Here is a 20,573-nt window from a genome sequence, read left to right as displayed (position 1 = left end):
GGGCTCGGGGCAGGGCCAGGTCCGGGGCCGGCGGGGAGCGCGGCTCCTTCTCCGGCGGGCTGAGGGCCGGGGCCGGAACCTTGGTGCGGGGCGGCGGGAGCCGGCCGGAGCGGGGAAGCGCGGGACGCGCCGCCGCCGAGCCCGGGCCCGCGCTGCCGCCGCTTTCGCTTTCCTCCACTCGCCCGCCGCCGCGCCGCGACCCGCCGGCCGTGCGTCCGAGAGACCTGCCCGAGGGGTGAGTAACCCGGCGGGAAAGCGAGGGGCCGCCCGCCGGCCGCTTCCCGCCGCTGCGCCGGCACCTGCCGGGCAGCGGGAAGGTCACGGGCGGCGGGTCCGGCCCGGCCCTCTGCGGTGCCGCCTTCGCCTCACCGCGCCGCCATGGCCGGCCCCCGGGCGGCCGCCGCGTCCTCGGCGGGGCCGGGGACCCACGAGGCCTGCTCCTGCCTTCGCCGGGGCCCAGCGGGCGGCCCGGGAGGCCAAGCGGGACGGCGCGACCCGGTGCCGGCACGGCTGGGCTCAGCAGGCCGGCCCTGCCCCTTCCCTTCTGTCAGCTCCGGCCTCCCCCCCCCCCGCCCCGGACCGCGGCTGAGGCGGTCGGTCTCGGGGGCCCGGTCGGGAACCGGCCCCGTCCTCTGGGCCGCTGCGCCGGTCGGGGCGGGGGCGGGGGGTCGGGGGGGCGCAGAGCCGAGTCCTTGACCGGGAATCGTTCGCTCTTGCCCGAGGGCTCGGGGAAGGACGAGGGTTCCCCACCCGAAACTGAACTTTTTCTCTAGCCGCGCTGTGGGAGCAGAAGGGGAACCAGCACCGCTTCTCCTTTTGGTTTCTTTTTAATTGCTGGAAGCGTCGGGGTGCAGCCAGGCAGAGCTAAACCAAAACGCGCTGGTAGCCCCACGGACCCAGAATTTGCTGTTCAGTTACCTGTCCTTCTCCTTATCTCGGCGATCTGCCCAGAAAATAAATGCTAAAACTCGTGCGGGGGAAGCAGAACTTCATGTAGAAAGGTTGCGCTTAAAATTCTTCCCTGTTAAAGCTTCTTCTTACATTTGGTATTCAGGGCAAGGGTTGCATAAGAAGTGGGGTTTTTTCACTGGCTTTTGGGGCTTTTTTGGAAGCTTTTTTTCCTTGTTCGCTGAATATTTAGTGGGTGTCGTTGATGGTTGGACTTGATGATCTTGAAGGTCTTTTTCAACCTAAATGATTCTATGATTCTATGATACATAGCCCTTTTGTTTTAATAAATCAAGCTTAGGACAGCATGCAGAATCTTCGCGTGCTGTATTACTTGCTTAGATGCCTAAGCAGGCAAATTTTAGTTGATTTCCAAGCAGGTATGCACAGCAACAGCCTTGATTCTTAAATTTCTAAACAGAGAATGGAGAGTTAAAAAATCCAAAACTGTTTTAGTGATCCACACTGGAACATAGCAGTGAGCCGTTGATGTCTTTTGGTAAACGTATCACAGTACTTCTCCTAATTCCAGTCTGCCGAATCCTTGTAAACAGAATCTGTGGTATGGCGTTGCCTTGAGTTGAATAAGGGGTCGACAGAATGCGACCGGTAGCCAAGCGAGGGGGAATTCAAGGATATCTTGGCTGTAGGTAGTCTGGCTTTTCCCTGGCTGACAGCTCAGTTTGGAGACCAGCCAGGGAGCGTTGGAAGCTGCCAAAGGAATTGCCACTGATTTTGCCCTTGCAGCAGGAAAATCGGGCAGTGAACAAGGAGAGCTTTGGGGGTTCTCAAGCGGAAACCCCACCAGTTGAGGAGAAAGTAGATTGGGGAAGGAGGACCCCGATTTTATAAGTAATTTTTCAACGTTTTAGGAAGGGTTTTTTTCCTCTCTGCAGCACACTTCCTTAACTTGAAGGTGCTGTACTTTCTGGGTTTGGCTCGTATAGCAGCCAGCCTTTTCCCTTGGTAGCTGTGTGCCACATCCAGCATTTTCAGTTTTCCAGGGATATTAATAACTCAAAATATATTCTGCTAGGTGCAGGCTCCAGCTCTTAACCTCGTTTTATTCAAATACAAGTCGTTGAATGCTCCCTAATGTGGCAATTGGGTGCCTTTCCTTTAAACTTCCTCTTGGGGAGAAGAAATCCCTGTTTAAATAATGTAGTTAACTTTGTCTCCATGGCTTAGCATTCTTGGGTCAATAACAGTCACAAAACACCAGCCTTAATGGAAATGTAAACTTGGCACTGAAATAAAGTAGTCTTTATTACTTTGGCTATTCTATAGCTGAAAGGAATGCAGATTTCTCGAGGCAACAGTGAAATCAGGACCTTTTTGCATGCAGTCAATCAAGAAGGAAGGCCTCAAGTTATTGCTGCTGTTTTTTCTCTGTTTACTGAAACTGAAAATGAAACTGTCGTTATAGTCAGTGCCGTGCTTTTTAATCTTATGTGCTTTTATATGTTGGGGTCATGCTATTGTTGAGATATTTCATTATAACTTCATGGTAAGCTTTATGCCCACAGTGTGCATGGGAAATAGTTTTTATAAAATGGCGCTTAAATACAAGGCAGATATTTTGTCAGCTTTAATTTTCTTTCTTTCTTTCTGTTCCTCCCTGCACTTTTTTACACTTAGTGTTGAACGGCAAAATGGTCCATGCTGAAGCATTTTCACGTCCCCTGAGCCGGAATGAAGTGGTCGGATTAATTTTTCGTTTAACCATATTTGGTGCTGTAACATATTTTACCATTAAATGGATGGTTGATGCCATTGATCCGACCAGAAAGCAAAAAGTAGAAGCTCAGAAACAGGTAGGATTTTATTCATAAATATTTCTGTGAAATGCTGTCTGGTTCATTACTGTTCATATGGAGAAGTCTGCTAATTGAAAACTGGACTTGCAATAACCAACAAAAGAATCAACAAAAGCATGTGGAATAATCAAAAAAACTAGAATTATTTTTTAGTAAATCTCAGGATCTAGGCTGTTAGTGTTTTCAGTGCTTACATTTTATAACAAGTTAAAATCTCTACCTTGAAGTGGTGGAAAAACTGTTGAATTGGAGCACGATGTTGTCTCTAATTACCTGCAAGTATGTGGTCCTAGTGCCGTTTCTGCTTCTGACAATTTTGCTAAGCAGCAGTTGCATTAAATAATGCTCTCTTCAGTCTCTTTGTTGCTTTTTCATACCTTGAGCAGAAATAACGTAATTCTGTGCTGCTTTTTGGCAACTTAATGGCAGAGGCAGGGACTGTAGTTACTCATGACAGAGAGGAACACTGCTGTCCAGTTGCCTTTTTAAGAATAGCTTGCACTTTGTCCCTCTCCCTGTGTTCCCCTCCCCACCTCCAGTAGCAGTCAAAATGTCCTTGAAAGGGGAGAAGAAAAAGTGAAAAGCCTTATTGCTTAAGTTGAACTAGAATGATTCATGGCGGTTAATGCTCTGGGGAAAGATTTAGGTACGTTTCAGAACCAAGTGTTAAATGTTTCCTTTGGAAAGTATTGAAGGAAATGTTGCAACTTTTTTTTGTTTTCTGGCTGACGCAAATTTCATGGATTCAAACAGCAGTTTTGAGCAACCTAATTCTGTTTTGGGTGGGTTTTCTTTTTTAATGAAATCTTTAGTTAAAAAATTGGCTCCACTTTAAAAATCAGCTTTCACAATCTGTGCTAGTGCCAGCTATTATATAAGAGGTTGCAATATCCCAAAAGCATGTCAGACTTAACTGCAAGTTTGAGTATAAAGAGAAGCTGAATTGTGAAAGCATGTTGACACAACAAATGACTTTTCCTTTTAAATTGGAAAAAAGAAAACATTGAATACATAGAAAAAATTGACTCACTTCTGTGAATTATCTTTTTTCTTTTTTTTTTTTTTTACAAATATATTAATCTCTCCTTGATACAGTGCTGTGGAGGTTTGGGGGGGCATGCTTTTTATAATAACACAATTATATCTCCCATTAAAGTCCATGTGCAGTATTTGCAGGGTTGTGAGTGAAGATAATTAAGCATGTGAAAGAACTCTAGAGTTCTAGTTAATAACAAGTTTCGGGATTTTCATCTGAAAGTTTTTAAGTGTAACATACCTGTATTAGTTTAGAAAACTCCTGTAGACATTATGGAAATGATTTTGTACAGAGGTTACCTGTGTGTCTGCAAACCTGTACTGAGCAGCAAACTCCGTGTTTTAATGTTTATTTTGGTTGCTTTTCAGGTCATAATGTATGACTCGTGGATTTGGGGGTGGGAGGACTGGTGTGATGCTTATTTGTTGGGAACTGAGACATACGACTTTCACTCAAGTGACAACAAGTCATTAGGAAACAGCAGAACCTTCTACTTCAGAAAGATTTAACTTCTTTTCACATGTGACTTAAGGAGCAGCTTTTCAGACTCCAAATAGCAGTTCTTGAAAAACTAATTTTTGACTTAAGTATTCAATTTCTTTCTCTGATTTTCTTGGCATTTTATTTCCCCCAGGCTGAAAAACTAATGAAGCAAATTGGAGTGAAAAATGTCAAGCTTACTGAATACGAAATGAGTATTGCTGCACATCTTGTAGACCCACTTAGCATGCATGTAAGAAACTGTTTTCCACGTTACTCCGATAAAAGCACTTCAGACATGAAAGATCTTGATTTTTGGCTTTGGATTACATTATTTGTCATATATATGTATCTGTGGAAATACATAGAAAATATTTCTGTAATTTAAAACTAAAATTGCATCATTGAGAGCGGAGGTTTTTTTAATCACTTGTCTTTTTTTTTTTTTTGAGGCCTTGCGCTACTTTTAAACTTGTGGATATTTTTTGTTGGCAGGGACTATGGTGATCATTTCTAATAATGTGTTTCCATATTAGGTAACCTGGAGTGATATTGCAGGCTTAGATGATGTTATTACAGATTTGAAAGATACTGTCATTTTGCCCATCAAGAAGAAGTACTTGTTTGAGAATTCCAGGCTCTTACAGCCACCAAAAGGTAGGAAGGAAATGTTACAGATTTATGTGTTGGTATTTAAAAAAAAAAAAAAAGTTACCATTACCCAGAAAGGAAAGAGGAAGTCGGTTGCCAGTCCGAAGTGCAACCATTAGGACTGATGCCAGGGAAAACCCTCAGGTTTTTTCTCTTCTCTTGCCGTGAAATCAAGTTCTAGTGCATAAGTTTCGTCTTAATAATGAAGCGATAATTGCTTTTCAGTTATTGATGTTACATTTTGGTGCACTGATCCATGTAACCTGCATTTTTAACTGCCTACACTGTCAATTTTTTTTCTTTTTATACCCCATCTTGTCCTTTGGCAGAGGTGAGCTATAACTCTGCTGTACAGCTTTGTATGCAACCTTGGTTAATATTTCTACGGTGTCACAGAAACATAAGTCATAAACATGAGACGTCAATGTAAGCTAATCTTGCAGTCATCTCTCTGTTCTAGTCCTAGAAATTCTGGTGATTCAAAAAGACAGAGATCCCATTTTTATTCTGGAGATCTCTTGATTTTCTCTGGAGTCGAGTCGCACAGTGTTGAGGCAGTAAGGAAACCGGTGGGTGACAAATTAACTTTCCAGCAGTAAAGCAGAAGTTGGACTCTCTCTGCTGGAGTGCTTACAGCCATATTTGCTGTATGTTACTGCAGACAAGCAGAATTTGAACCTAAAATGTTGGACAAAATGCCAAAGTTTATCTTTACTGCTCTGATCCCTGGAATATTGTCTTCTGAAAGTTCTCTGAAAATTATTAATTACTGCCTGTATCTGTGACCATCTCAGTTTCGTGTCCTAAGTGATGGAAAATGAAGCGCTTTTGTAACTGGTCTAGTTTTTCCAGGCTACTTTCTGGTTAAGTCACAAATTGAAACTGTCTGGAAAATTACTTTAATGTCATGATCTAATAAGCTGAAGGAAAGAATTATTTTTTATTTATCTTTTGAAAGTGGACTTTCCATATAGGGCAAGCTCCCCAGTTTTATTAGTGGCTTGCATAATGTGTTAATAGGAAGTCATTGCTTCAGAGTAGTTATGTTTGCGGTTGTCAGTGACATAAACAGAAAAAAACCCCTAGTAATTCTCTGTGTTTCAGGCTTGTTTGACTTAATTTTTTTTCTTTAAATTGTTTTCTTTACAACTATGTTAGAAAAACACTACTGTGAATTCTTTCACTATGACAAGTTTAAAAATAATATGAAATGTCATATTTAATTGGGAGTAATTTGTTTAAAATGTTTGTGGGCTCTTTTTTTTTTTTTTTTTTTTTCTCTACCCCGTCTGTGCTAAGTTTTATTAGGAGGGCTGAAACTGGCCATAAACAAGGCCTGTCAAATACTTACAGGAAATAAAGGTTACATAAAAGTAAAACCCTTTTTATAGTCACAGTAATAGAAGTAATCTTTCAGACAAATGTCTCCCTTCAATTTCATCATACCTGGTTTTAGATATTCTTAGCTTTAATTTTATAATAAGGATATCTTACATAACTCTGTATTTGATTTGATGGAACACTGTGTAACTTGATTTCTTATCTTTTAAAACTTGGATAAAATACACGCCTGGACACTATCAGGTCTGTCATACCAAAGCATGTTTTCTGTACAGCGACCGGAGAGCATTAACACCATTACTTTTGCAGGAGTACTTCTCTATGGTCCTCCTGGTTGTGGCAAAACGCTGATCGCCAAAGCTACAGCAAAGGAAGCAGGTTGTCGATTTATCAATCTCCAGCCTTCAACACTGACGGACAAATGGTATGGAGAGTCTCAAAAACTGGCTGCTGCTGTCTTCTCCCTTGCTATAAAGCTCCAACCGTCCATCATTTTTATTGATGAAATAGGTAAAAATCTATCCTTTTTTGTAAGTAACTATAGCAGAGTGACATTAAACTGTAGGTTCAAGTTGATGGGTATATTGATCTACTGTCATCTTTTCCTTAAAAAGAGTGATAATGGAACAAGGTTTAGCAATATAAATAGTATTGTAAAGTAATGGTGGCAAACTAGGAAAACCAGTGTATTTCTTCCTCGTGTTAGTGGAGGAAATTACAAGTAGAACAAGTTGCTGCTTATTTTTGGTTGGGCTAAGGTGGTCCATGAGGAAAGCTTTTCTTCTGTCAAGGGAACTCCTTATTCAGGAAACCCATCACCAAATACACTTCCAACGCTTCTGCCGTGAGGGCGCATAATGGAAAAGAAAATACGGGTTTAGGAGAGCTCAGGAATAATAGTTTAATAAGGCTGAAGAAGTAGGAGGGGAGGTTCAGCTAGGAAGGCAGCAAAGGTGCCAGTTGTTCGGTGCATCTGGACTTGTCACATTAGTGTTTAAGTCCCTGTGAACTTGAGCAGGTCAGTTTAAACTTGCTTGTTGTCTTGTAGCACTGGTGCTTCTTAGAGCGAGTTGTATGTTTTGCAGAAACAGAGCTGACAAAGCTTTTGCTCTTTCCACAGTTTAGGTTTATGAATGGGCTACGTTCTCAAGATGCTTTTTATCCTTTTCTATGGGTGCAAAAAATGTGGTGTTTTTCTAGATGTTGGAAATTCTGTAGGCAATCACTAGCAGAGTTAGAGCTCTGCGTAACGAAGTGTATAGCCTACTTTACGTTAGTCCTGCAGCTTGCTGTTCTCCTGTGCTTTGGTGTCTTCTAGCTTGCCAGACTCTGAATGCTTCCATCTCTGCATGAGAAATTAAGGTGAAAGTTACACTTTCAATGAATTCAGGAAAGTGAAAAATTGGAGCATGAGATTTGGGACAGTCTCATGTGATAGGTACATATTCATGTAATGTAATTTAAAAGATGTGCTTAAAAGTATGGTGAGATTCTGCCTTCCTATTCTTCATTGTAAGAAATACTTTTCATCTGTTGAAAATGTTTATTAAAAAGAGTATTTACAAGATAGAGAATAGCACAAGTCTGCACGTGAGGAATCAAACAGCATAGTTTCTATGGCAGGCTTGAAAGTAAACTGCTATACTGAATCCCTTGATACAGATTCCTTCTTACGAAGTCGATCAAGTTCTGACCATGAAGCTACAGCTATGATGAAAGCTCAGTTCATGAGTCTGTGGGATGGACTGGACACCGATTATAACTGCCAAGTAAGTACAAAGGATGACAAGAAAAGTAATGTGATTCTTCCCTTGGTTATTGTGCATTGAGCCGTTTGGGAAGAGTAGCAGATTGCATGTAGTAATAATTGCCAAAAGAATTTCTTTACCTGTCAGTGATTACCAGTATATTATGGGAATGGGATGAGTTGTAATAATAGATCATTTTTCTTCTTGAGAAGACTGTTTTTGTAAGTATTTTGGTTTTAGTTAAGAGGTGTTATTTTCAGAAGCGTCTTAAGACTCAGTAATATAGCTGTATAGTTTGAGCTGCCAAAATTGGGAATTTTTAAACTGTTCTGAAAAATGTTTTGTCAGCAATGTTTTCTCCAGATGAAGTGAATCTCTGATTTCAGGAAAGATATTGAAAGATCTGAGTATTCATCCCAGTTGCAGGTTGGTTGGCTTGTTTCCAGAAAAGCATTGGACTAGCATAAGACAAACACTAGACTCTGGAGTTAATCTGAAAGGGTAGAGAAGTTGATGCTATCAAAAGACAAATTCTGTTAAATGGAGCCATGCTTTCATCCCATTATTCCTGTAAGCTTCTGTCCCCCTCCCATAATCTCAACAGAAATATTGTATTTTGGAGAGGAAAAAAAAATACAAAAGCTGCTGGTGCTGTAAAAACAAACAAACAAACAAAAATATTTATGAAATAAATTACTCAAATGTAGCATAGACAAAAGCCTGCTTGGCGTGTTTCTGAACTTTCACCTGGAGGAATCTTTTTAAGGCCTTCGAAAAGGATGGGTTTTTTTCTTCAATTTTAAAATTTTCAGCCTTTTTAATCTGTATTATTTTTGTGAATGAGTTCCAATGCTCTGACCTCCGTTAACTCTTTGTAAAATCTGCTTTTCCTCCTCTCTCAAGCTTGTGCTAAAGATTTTTTTCAGTTGATTTTTTTAAAAACTGATTAGAACACAGTGAATATATGTACTGAGGAGCTTTAAAGCAGAGCGTTTGCTTACCATTAATGAGAGGCCAATGTTATGAACACTTTAACTGGAAGCTAATGTGATCTTGCAAGCACACATTTCTTCTGGTGTTTGAATGTATTATCTTTTTTCCCAATATACTGACAACTTCTTGGAGCAAGTCAAATTGTTCATTCTCTGCAGTAAGACAACGCTCTTAGCCATCTCTCGCATTCAGCATGCAGTGCCTGAACACGTCACTCCTGTCCTTTACTCGTACGCCTCTGCAGGGTAGGGGGCCACTGAAGGAAAATGCAATGCAAACAATTGGCTGGGGACACTGCAGGGGTTGATTCAGGTTTCTGGGGAGTTTTTCAGCGGGAGTGTTTTGTTTCAATACCTTACTTCAGGCTCCTCCCTGAGATGTCATTGCAATTCAGGAAGTCTTCTTTAAGCAATGGTTTTGACATTTGCATTGTCTCAGTTTTTGACAGCCAGCTTGCTGGGCTCTTTCGTTAATTACAAATGTTTACTTGGGAGCTTTGGGTTGCTTGTCTGATTCTTGCCAAACAAATTTCCTTTGAATAAGGATTAAATTTGGCTTTTGTTACGGTAACAAAAATTCCAAACGCTAGGAGGAAATTGTAAGTAAGTGTTGTGATGAATGTTATTTGTTCCCGTGTTGACTGCACCTGAAAAGCATGTTCAGCTTTGGGCTAAACCTGCCAAGGATACAGTCTTGAATCTGGCAGGAACTTGGGGCACAGTGCCTGGAAAAGAGAGCTGTGCTGCTTGAAGGGACAGTTCAAGTCTGGAAGCCCCATACAGCCGCATTTGTGCCTTGTGGGGGTCCCACATTCACAGAACCTGCAGACAGAGCCAGTTTTAGGAAGGCTTCTCAGCTCCAGGGACGCAGAGGGGCAACGCTTTGGGTCCAACGTTGGGCCTTGATGCAGATCCTGGGGAAGTACAGCATGGGTACGGTGATGCCTCTTTGCAAGAGGCAGCTCAGCCAAACATTAGCTTGTGTTTGGCACGCAGGCAAGCGCAAAGCACTTGCATGCATAATGCTTTCTAGAAAGTGAAGACTGCTGGAGCCCTGGCGAAAAATGCACCTTTTGGCTTTTTCTGAGCGTAGCAATTTGCCACCGTGTAATTAAGCCTCTAGGTGGCAGGGTGACTCTGCTCCGGGACATGCAACCAGCCTGGCCAGGGGCTGCTGCAGAACAGGGACCCCAGCCAAAAGACCAGAAGCATGTCAGGAAACCTTATTGATATGAGATTAATTTCCCCGGCGTTTTCCACTTTCGTGACTGGGTATTTACAATGTACATAACTTACAATAACAAATGAGAAAACAAGGCTGATGTGAATGGGAAGTAAATTTGTTCTTAAACTAATAACTGGAATGCAGTCAAATGAGGTAAATACTCTCCTTGTATTGAACTTGGCTTGTACACATCTAATGCACTGCTGTTACAGTATGCCAGTGCGTATAGGTTCTTACTGACTTTTAATGCTTTTTTTTTAATGCTTAAAAAAAAGAAGCAACATTTTAGTGCATGCAAAAGCTGCCAGGTTGGTCATCCTGGTGAACTGATTGCCTTTCTTTTTTCAACACGGCACAGAACTGCCACATTTCTTAATACCTTATCAAAATGTCTCCTTTCAAGTTCCTTCCAGACCACCAAGAACTAAAGAGACATCGCCAGGACTTATAAGCAGAAGTTTTGGGCTACTGCTTAGAGTTTGAACTTTCAAATTGGGCTCAGAAGGCTTCAGACTAATGTAAAAATCTCCACCCAGCTGGTAATCTGTGGCACCAATGCTCTCTTAAGCTGCCTGTTTAAATCCAGTTGCTGAAATGGGTACCAAGAAACCTTATGTAACTTCTTTAAATGTCGATTTTCTTGATAAGTGTGGAAGAATCACATGTTTGGTTTTGAAACTCCAGTACGGCGATGTTTTCAAAAGCTGGTTTCAGGCTGACTGTTTTTTTCTGTTGGTGTATACAGGTAATAGTGATGGGAGCCACCAACCGTCCTCAGGATCTTGACTCTGCAATCATGAGAAGAATGCCAACCCGGTTTCACATCAACCAACCTGTAAGTTGCGCCAGGTTTGCCTGAACAGTGTGCCTAGTAGCTGAGCTGCAGGCAGGTGCCTTATCAGCCAGGAAATGTACGTTTCAGGGTTTGGTTTTGGTTGGTTGTTTTTTTTTTTCCCAAAGAAATACTGTATTATTTTGATCTGGGTTTAGTTTTTTAGAAGCACATATAGAACTTTGCTTTTTAAGGTGAAGTTGCTCACAGAAATCTTGATTCTTTGGGTCTTTTATCTGAAACAACTCCATGTGCTCTGAGAGCTTCCCACCCATTTTCTTCATCTGTAAGAATGGAGTGGCTTAGACACCACGCTCTGGAAAGAGCTTAGTTTTAACTTGAAAACAATCACAAAAAGCACAGAAGCAACTGCACACACTTGCCTACAGGGAGAGTGGCACACAGGTCAGATATATCAAGAAGCAGGTCTCGATACATGTTTTCAAGGAGAGAAGAGGGAATGAGATCTGCATACCAAAGCCCACATTCTTCTCAAGCCTTTACACAGTCAGGTGCTGCAAGCAATCTGGAAAACTGTTTTTATTCCACTTAAGATTTATGCCAAACATGCAGAGTTTGGTCTTTATCAGTTATGCTAGCCATCACAAGGTTACCCTTCCTATACATTTTGCTATTGCCGTCTTTTTCAAGGCATTTTAGTCACGTCTGAACACTTAGTGATATCACAAGACATTTTTGTATCAATATTATAAATAGTTCAGTTGTGGTTGTCAGTATTCCATTCTGGCTACGGAAATACCCTTCATTATTCATTTTTTGCAGAAACTTAGAGACAGAACTGGAGGAGTAAAACTCCTATTATTGTGCAAGAGAGTAGTTATGTTCCCAGACCCATCGTGTTTGAACTGGCTTTCACTCCTTGTGGGCGGATACTTTTTGAAACAAAGCATTTATAACCTAGTAACTGCTTTTCTGCAATGCCTGCTCATAGGGTTTCATACACCTCACTCATCTTCAAGTTTTCCTTGAATTAGTAAGGGGCAAGGATGTGTATTTTAGTACTTTATCATGTCTTTCTATCAAGAACTGTCGTTAGAAGGGTGAATTATCCGCAGGTAACAGCGCCTCAGGATATTACAGGGGTTGGCTCCCTCTCCCAGGATCAGAATTACAATAGGAGGTGTCATTTAGGGCACAGACACGTAATTTTCCTTATCCTGCTACAGCCATATCATCAACTTACTGCTTGTCTCTTGTTCTTGTCTGCGGTACTTTGCGATACAACCAAGATTGGCTACAACTCTTTTATTGAGGGCCAAGATAATTTTTGTGTGCTGTGGATTAGAAGTGTGCACAGGTAGTATCGCTGTAGAGTAGCTAAAGCCTTGCAGATTTTATAACTAAGTTTGAGATTAAGGTGCCCAAAATTGCTCATAAGAAATTATCTGCAAGGCAGGGGGAAATGGAAGTAGTATTTTTTGAGACAGAGTATGAACTGTTCAGAGTATCTATGGGGTAGCTTTTTCCCTTTTTAACAATGAAAGTGAGTTTAGGACAAATTTGGTTTTGGGAGACACAAAAAAGAGTCTCTGCTGCCTGTGTTTTACCATGCTATTAAGGATATGCTCACTACTTAACTGTTTCTTTCAGTAGCCTCATCACAGTATGTTATATTGCTTAACATTTCCCAAGCATCATCTGTAGAATTAAATTTTTTTTTTTTTTTTTTTTTTTAAGCAGAACAGTTTATCCTCTTCATCTGATTTAGCAAAGTGTTGAAAGCATCCCTTAGATCTAGAGAGTCTGCCCTCCGTTAAAGATGGTGGGAAATCTTTGGAGACAGCTGCTTTCACTTAGGGCAAAGTAAGACTAAATGTCAGTGCATTTTCCCTTTCCGTGTAGTTAGTGTAAATGTATATGCTCAAATGTTTAGTTTCATGTGCTCCTGTAGTCAGAGTAGATCTCATTTTGCCGAGTGATTTGCCGTCAGATAGGTTTCCTTAGCACGTTATCACACCTCATGTTTGAGGGATCAGCTTGTGTCACTGAATTGTGACTGAAAGCCCACACTGTGCAAAATCGAGATAGGTGTTACATATGTTTATTTTTGCACTCTAGTAACTTTAAACTCTTTTGTTTAAGGCTCTGAAACAACGAGAAGCAATCCTGAAGCTAATTTTGAAAAATGAAAATGTAAGTAGACTTCTTTTAATGGTTAATTTGCTCTATTACTGTTGTCATGAGTGCAAGCTCTGGAGTTGTAGAAAACATGTTTTATAATTGACTGTCTTGGAGTAAGGTAGAGATTATCTACCAGGGTGTTTCTGATTATAACTTAGGAATCTTTCGTGGTTTTAGGTGTGGCGTTAAATTAAAGCAGTAAGTTGCGTACTGCTTCAAGCATGAGCCTCAGTCAGGGCAGCAGTCTTGGCTTTTGTGGTGAATCACCACCTCCGAGGAAAATTACTTAATTTCTTTGTCTCCATTTTCTTGTTATATAACAAGATAATATATTTATCTCTAAAGATGCTGAAGTTGAATCATATTTGGAAATCACTTTGATCAGTGAAAAAAATTTCAAGACATCATGAAGCAGGGAGAAGAGATACTGATTTTTTTTAACTCTGTACAGTCTGTTGGCTCAAGCCAAGAAAGTAGGAATGATATTTTTTGACAGTGCTGCTTTTTGCACTTTGATCCCTACTTCGTATTTCCTTTAGAGGAAAGCTACTATCGATATTGTTACTAATATTATATGGTGTTTGTGCCACCATCTGCATTCCAAGATGAGGGGAAGGAGTAGCTGTGAGCACATCTGGTACTGTGTCTGTTAGCAGGATATGGGACCTGTGTTATCAGAGGTTCCTGCCAAATGTAGTCTGCAGCACTGTTTTGTCTTGAAGTTAATATTGCAAAGTGTCTCTTGATTGAGGTCTATCCTAATAAATATCATTTGTTAGTAAAACCAGCTTACATTTTTTAAGAGGCCTAAAAATCACAGCTCATCACTGCAAATGGCTGAGATATTGGGGAGGATACTTTGCAAATGGTCATTTGGGATTGTTTATATAGGATTAGGGTATAGGTTGGCTTTTTTGCAAAGTACTAGACATAGGTGTGAAAACAGAACTGATATGAAATGCCAAAGGAGCTGTGGAGGAAGAGCTGACCTATTTGCAGAAAATCTCAAACAAACTAAAACGTCTCTTGCGAGTGGTGATTTCAGACTTCAGACTTTCAGATTTCTTTTCAAGAGCTGTTAGGGAGATGTGCCAAATAATAGACCTTTATCCAGGCTCCCTGAATATCTGCAGCCACCCAGCCCTCACATGCAAGTGGACTCTGTCTCCTTTGCCTCGGCACCTGGGCCTGGGAGTTGCAGCACCTTGGCCTTAAGGCCTTCAGCAGAAACATAAATTGGCTCCTGATTATGGACCTGAAAGAACACAAGGTATATCAAGCATCTGGCAGTGAATCACAGCCACATAAATAACATTTTTCGGGGGGTGTGGGGTGGTGGGAAATCAGCCTGTATTGGTTATCCTGTAGGAGGAGGAATTGGATCTCTCAAGCCCAGCTTATTTCCAGCCAGGGTGACAAAATTCCTGGCAGTCCTTCACATGACAGGTGTAGTCATGCCCTCTGTTTTCCCTGCCTGTCTTAAAATCTTATTTCTTCTTTCTCACTTGAAGGGAAATCCTTGTTAATGCCTGCTATACAACATGCTCATTTTCTATTTGTTCAGCTGTGCTGCTCCATTCAATTCTTGATGGCCTTCAGCCCCACATTGAGCAAACACATTGCAGATCCACAGCTGACTGCTACTGGCTTTGGTATTTCTGTGCAGGATGATGCTTTAAAGCAAAGCACTTCAAGACAGCCAGGCTGTAGTGTCTGTAGGAGGCACTTTGGTGTAAGTCAGCAGCTACTTTTGCCTTAATTTCTGTGCCTGGGGAGCCAGATGGCTCGCTCCAAACCCAAACCAGAGCACTGCAAGCTGAGTCATAGGTCAGGAGCTGGGGCTCAAGTACAAGCTCAAGAGACAAGCCAACAGGACAGTATCACTGTAACCCTTGTCCTTCAAGAAAAGTGGGAGGAATGGTGGGAATTGGAAGGGTGCTCAGTGGATGTCAGTGCATTCTTGGGTTATCCTGGGGAGTGCACAGGTTGAAGGGGTAGCGGGAAGCAGCAAAGATTACACTTGGGGCTTTGCCTTCATCACCACAGAATAGTTTCCCTCTTAGAAGAAGTCATCCCATAATTCCAGCCTTTTACTAGACTAGTTTGGCTTTAACCTTTTGAAAAGGAAATACTGATGCATTGGAAAATATGCTGAAAGGGGCTATTATCAGAGATTCTGTAAACAGACTGAAAAAACATGGGGTCTCGGCTGGAAAGAGTTCAGTCTGATCCAGTGCACGGAGTTAGACATTTTATTTTGCCTCCAAGTTCCCCATTTTGTGGTTGTATAAAGTAGGAGCAGTTGTTCAGTAACTCCACAGACAACTGAGTTGCTGCGATAGTGAACGACTGTTTTTCAACTTCTTATTCTTATTCTGCACTGAAAGGTGGCAACAACAAAACATAAATGTGACAGGAACTTTTTCCAGCCTTGCTGTGTTACTGGTCAAAAGATATGGTCATGAAAACAAAATGCACTCTTTCAAATAATGTCAAAAAAGTGCTGTGGCTGTGAAAGGAGACCCGCTGGGTAGTGTTCATTGTCTATAGATAAGATAGCACGTAGGGTCTGATCGAGCCTTTTACCAAAAAATGCAGTGTTGTTGCAGGAAACATGTTTGGGCATTTGGGAAAACTGGTCATTATTTCTGTGATCCAGTTTTTGCCATCCAGTAGGCTTCCAAAATGGCGCAGGAGCTTCGTCAGTAACAGAATATACCAATATGATGGTGTGCTTTCGGTTGCCTGTTCTTTTTTCTTAATCAGCTACAGAGTTTTATGAGATGAAGCATCAGTTTTATTTAATTAAATGAACTACTTGGAGGGTTCGAAGTGTAAGTTAATAATTTTCTTTTAGTTCTCAAAAGAAGTTAAGGCTGAAAAAGATCTTCTTAGGGCAGGTAAAAATACTTGGAGGTGTCTGTTTCTTGTCCTTGGTGAACAAAGTAAATAACTTCAGAGTTTTCATGCGCTGACTTTTTTTTTTTTTTTTTTTTTTTGACAGGTGGACAGGCATGTAGATCTCCTAGAAGTTGCTAAAGAGACCGATGGCTTCTCGGGCAGTGATCTGAAAGAAATGTGCCGGGATGCAGCACTCCTCTGTGTCAGGGAATATGTTAATTCTGCCTGTGAAGAAGAGACGTATGTGTCTTTATTCTGTCTGTTACGATAGCTGAAGAGCAACTGTGAATGCTCCTGGTGCTACACACTGTCCCAATTATTAGTTTGAATTTTCTGATTTGAATTGCGAATTTATAGAGGTTTAAAAAACCTTGCTGTGATTAACAGAAAGCAGGAGGTTCTCTTTTTCTTGACAAGTTGCCACTATACAACAAAAAAAGCCAAACAAGTAAGTTATCTTTATTCATTTTGACTATGAAAATAAGACTGTTTGTTCCAAGGTGTCAAGCTTGAGGTGGCCTGTGCCAGCAAGTGGTATTACCGCACTGTATTTACCAGGCTTACATGCTGGTAACGCTCTTGCACGCATGTAACTCCACTTGCTGTGATGTTCCTCTGATGATATCCCATACTTGCTGGTAATATATGCACGGACAGGGGCGTGTTTCCAGTGTAATGCTGGATCCATGTCAGAGCTGCTATTGTCAGTGATTGCTTCTCGTTGTTTGAATAGCTGTTACACAGCACCTGAATCATTATCTTGCTTTTTTTCCTTTCTCTCTTTCTTTTAAAGCCGTGACGAAGATGAAATTCGGCCTGTGCAGCAACAGGATCTCCACAGGGCGATTGAGAAGATGAGAAAATCAAAGGATGCCACACTGCAGAATGTTTTGATGCATGTTAGTTTAGATTAAGACAAAAGAGTGTGTTTGCAGTTTCTGATGTGATTTAGTTTGACTTCTGTAATCAGTTAGCAAAAACAATGTCAGGGGGTGGGAGCGGGGATGTTCCTTGAATAAGGGAGTTCTGTTTCTGGAATTGTTTTTATACAACAAATTCTAAGTTATTGAAATTCTATCATGCACAACTAGAAGTGTAACAATAGATCATGAAGTGGAACAATTATAGCCCAGACCAAGAGCAACTGCCTGTGTTTTGTCCCATACTCGATACACTGTGTAGCCTTAAAGCAGGTTCTGAGGTGGTGTGTGGGTTCAGCGCGTCACCGGTGTGGAGGGAAGACGATCCATTACCAGTTTGTGTATATATGTATGAGCGTGTGTGTATGTATTAAATGTATATATCCACACCTTTTTTTTATATATAGACATAATCTGTAGATAACTTGAGTATGGAAAATCTTTTCTACTTACTGAATCAAACCAAATCAGAAGATGTATAGATTAAAGATTCGTCGATACTCAATTCACACTTGTTACTTCCTTTTAGCAGCAAATACGAAGATAGAAATTCTGCTTCTAGAATAACTTTCAGGCAAAATTTGAAATGTTACTGACTTTTCTTTCACATGACCACTTGAAATCTGGTGCCATTTAGTAAAGATAGTAAACTGCTGTAAAAATGTTTGAATACTTTTCATTTTGTATGAATTCTGCTTTTTGAGGCTTTTTAAACAAATGCTGGTTTTATTTTTATTTTTCCCTTGATGTGAGTAATTAGAGTAGAATCTTAACTGGTCTTTCATAAAGCCCCACATATTATAAGCTCTCTGAAATTGTGGCTTTCTGATCTATTATGCATTGTAACGAGGACTTGCTGCTATTTAACCTCCTCTGAAGACCCACTTCTGCACCGTGGCATTGTACCATGAAGTGTCATGCGCATAGCTCTGAGGTGCGGGGTGAGGGGGGTCGTTTTGTGATGTTTTGCTCTGTCATGTGCTCTGATCTGCAAAATTGAAGAGAAGAGAATGGGTTTTAGGTTTATAAATGTGACTTGGTAATGTTCTGCTGTACTTGCTGGTAACAGTTTTAGTAAATTCATGTAACGTTACGTGGTGATAAAGGCAAAGGGTTAAAAAATGTAAGTGGCAACAGTGTTTTGGTAAAGTTATTGTCAGTAGGTTTTCAAGAACTTGATTTTTCTTCATACAATATTATGAATTATGCACTAATTAAACACAAATACATAATCGGAATTGTTCAAACCCCTGGGGTGGTATGCTGTGTCACAGCTCTGCTAGCTATTGAGGGAAGGCAAGCACTGAAAATGAGATAACGATGTAAAATGAAATGCACTGCAAAGTAAACCAAAGAAGACAGCTGGAGGTGGCCATCAGAGAGTATCAGGTGCTGGTGCCAATTTCTGTTAAGCGCAGCTTTCTCATTGCTGTCCCTTTGTCTGGCATGCTGGTTGTGTAATGCAGCAGCTGGGTTTGACCTGATTTAATCTCCTTGGGTACCAAACATGGGGAGGTTTTTTAATAATTTAATAATTGCTTTGCTTTTTGATATGGGGGTAAAAGGTCTATGGTAAATTCATGTTGCTCTAACACAAGGATGTAGGACATTAGGCATGCCAGAAGTACTGGGCTGTGGAAATCTAAAAAGTCTGGGGTGTGTGGAATGCTAATCCCACTAGGCACGTTAGGAAGTGATGTAAGCCAGCGCTAGCTCTGGGAGAGCCCGAGTTCAAGCACTAGCCTTAAAATTAAACATGCAAATTGTGCTACTTTTATCGGAAGCTGGTTTCTCAGGAGGTTTGAATTATGTGTGTGCCTGATGCAGGTCTCCAGCTATTCAGTTTGTTTTCAGTGCCTGCTCTGACTCCAACGTTCTTCCAGCCCCTCACGGTAGCTGTTACACCTGAGAAAGGCCAGGCTGGTGCAATAATGCAGCTTGTCCTGCGCTGCCTCCTTTTTTTTCAAGGTGCTTCCTACTTAGTGAAGACCTCGTGTGGGCAGCCGAAGAATGCCATCTTAATAATTGGCTTTAATAGAGTGAGTGCAAAGTGTGTTCTCGAGCAAATTTAAATGTCAAACTGAGCACACAGGAATAGGAACAAACCCTTCACTGTTTGCAGATGCCGGGGGCATCCTCTAGTCACTCCGGTTTGGGTGTTTCTCCAAAAGCCTGGCTGTTTGCATGCTGGCTGGATCTTGCCTTTACCTTGTGCCTGTAATGCATTGCTGCGGGTTTCAGGGACTGATTTGCAGAGGTGCAAGAGGTTATTTGTAATTGCCCCTGAGGGCAGTTCCCACAGCTGGAGTGCGATTTCCACTTTTCCAAGGACTTTTCCATACTTGCCTGGTCCTGCTGCTGCTGCTTTGGGAGTCCTTGTCAAAGCGCAGATCCTCCTGGCAGCTTGCTCAAAAGGTGGGGAAGCGGCAGGGTTTGTCACGCAGGAACATGGCCGCTTTCATTCCACGGTCTCCAGGGGCTTGGTCCACGCTCCTCACCGTTTGATCCTGCCTCTCCTTAGAGCAGGGACAAGCCTAACCCCTGTCCTGCAGCTCGAGGGCCAGTTGCTCAAACCGAGCATTGTTTCACAGGCACGGGCTGAGGCTGATCTAGTCTCCAGCACGGAGCTCTGAGTTGTAATGCAAAGTGTCATGTGAAACAGGTCTTTCTTGGGGGTTTAAAGGTGGAATCCGCTGGCAGGAAGAGGTGTAGACATTCCCAGCAGGCAAATAATGTGCTCAGGACCTGTTCAGCTGTAGCGGTCAGCAGCAGACACTGTGTACAGTACAGACTGTACCTAAATTGTCCCTGGGCTGTATCTTGCCAGTCTGATACTGCAGTGCAAACAGAAATCTTTGGAGTAGTCTTAAGTAACAGGTAAATACATGTGGTGTTTGTTTGCTCTGTGTCTTTGTTGATTTGTTGTCTGTAACCTTTGCCAGTGTGTCCATGTTTGAATTCTGTAAATACAGCTTTTTTTTTTTTTTTTTTTTGGAGCCTGGCTTGGGCAAGGGCATCTTTTCCCTGCCTGGTGCTTGGGAAGCCCAGGATGTGGCAGCTAGGCAGCCGAGGGTGAAACCCAGGGTGCTGCGTGGGACGGCTCTGGGTGAGCAGGGTGCCTGGAGCCCCGGCAAGATGAGCAGAGGGCACAGCTAGGGCAGGCGCAGGCCAGTGGCCATGGGCCTTCGGCTCCATTGAACAGAGGCTGGCAGGGCTTGCAAGCTCTGCCTTTGTCAGTCCCAAAGCAAGGAAGCATAGGCTGTGGTGCTCTCCGAGACCCCCCCAGCCCCTTTCCAGCAGGTCTTGTGGGGAAGGGACTGAGTGATGCAGCATCATCCCTTATTTCTGCAGGGTTTTAGCAGCTAAAAGGTGCCCAGAAGACAGCGCAGTCACAATGTTTGAGTGTGACTTGTTCAACACTACACAGTCCAGATGGCAAAAAAGGTAAATTAGATGAGGTTTCTGAAAGGACACAGGCTCTGTGGTCAGCCTCGCTGCTCGCTGGCCCAGCCCTCGCCCCACCCCAGGCACTGAGGGTGC

At 42.1% G+C, this 20,573-nt stretch overlaps 1 protein-coding gene across 2 annotated transcripts; it reads left to right on the top strand.

Moving 5' to 3' along the window:
* The first annotated feature begins 144 nt into the window (after positions 1-144).
* ATAD1 (ATPase family AAA domain containing 1) lies at positions 145-19,939 on the top strand. 2 transcript variants are annotated; one of them, XM_052798700.1, is made up of 10 exons: positions 145-235; positions 2,587-2,762; positions 4,436-4,534; positions 4,818-4,938; positions 6,583-6,783; positions 7,936-8,042; positions 10,984-11,073; positions 13,174-13,224; positions 16,217-16,353; positions 16,907-19,939. In XM_052798700.1, exons 2-10 carry the CDS (start codon positions 2,601-2,603, stop codon positions 17,025-17,027), a joined length of 1,089 nt encoding a protein of 362 aa, XP_052654660.1. In that variant the 5' UTR covers positions 145-235; positions 2,587-2,600; the 3' UTR covers positions 17,028-19,939. The 2 variants fall into 2 exon arrangements, with proteins under 2 accessions (XP_052654660.1, XP_052654659.1); XM_052798699.1 differs by lacking the exon at positions 145-235 and adding an exon at positions 841-1,001.
* The last annotated feature ends 634 nt before the right edge of the window (positions 19,940-20,573 follow it).

The sequence above is a fragment of the Harpia harpyja genome, chromosome 10 (genome assembly GCF_026419915.1).
Source record: "Harpia harpyja isolate bHarHar1 chromosome 10, bHarHar1 primary haplotype, whole genome shotgun sequence".
Taxonomy (NCBI): domain Eukaryota; kingdom Metazoa; phylum Chordata; class Aves; order Accipitriformes; family Accipitridae; genus Harpia; species Harpia harpyja.
The sequence above is the reverse complement of the archived record's forward strand: the minus strand, read 5'-3'. Positions and strand labels throughout refer to the sequence as shown.

Bases quoted from the DNA above. Each gene is read 5' to 3' on its own strand.
- ATAD1 (XM_052798700.1), top strand. From the start codon at position 2,601: ATGGTCCATGCTGAAGCATTTTCACGTCCCCTGAGCCGGAATGAAGTG. The intron at 4,535-4,817 runs GTAAGAAACTGT...TTTCCATATTAG, and splicing joins TAGACCCACTTAGCATGCAT to GTAACCTGGAGTGATATTGC. The intron at 4,939-6,582 runs GTAGGAAGGAAA...TTACTTTTGCAG, and splicing joins GCTCTTACAGCCACCAAAAG to GAGTACTTCTCTATGGTCCT.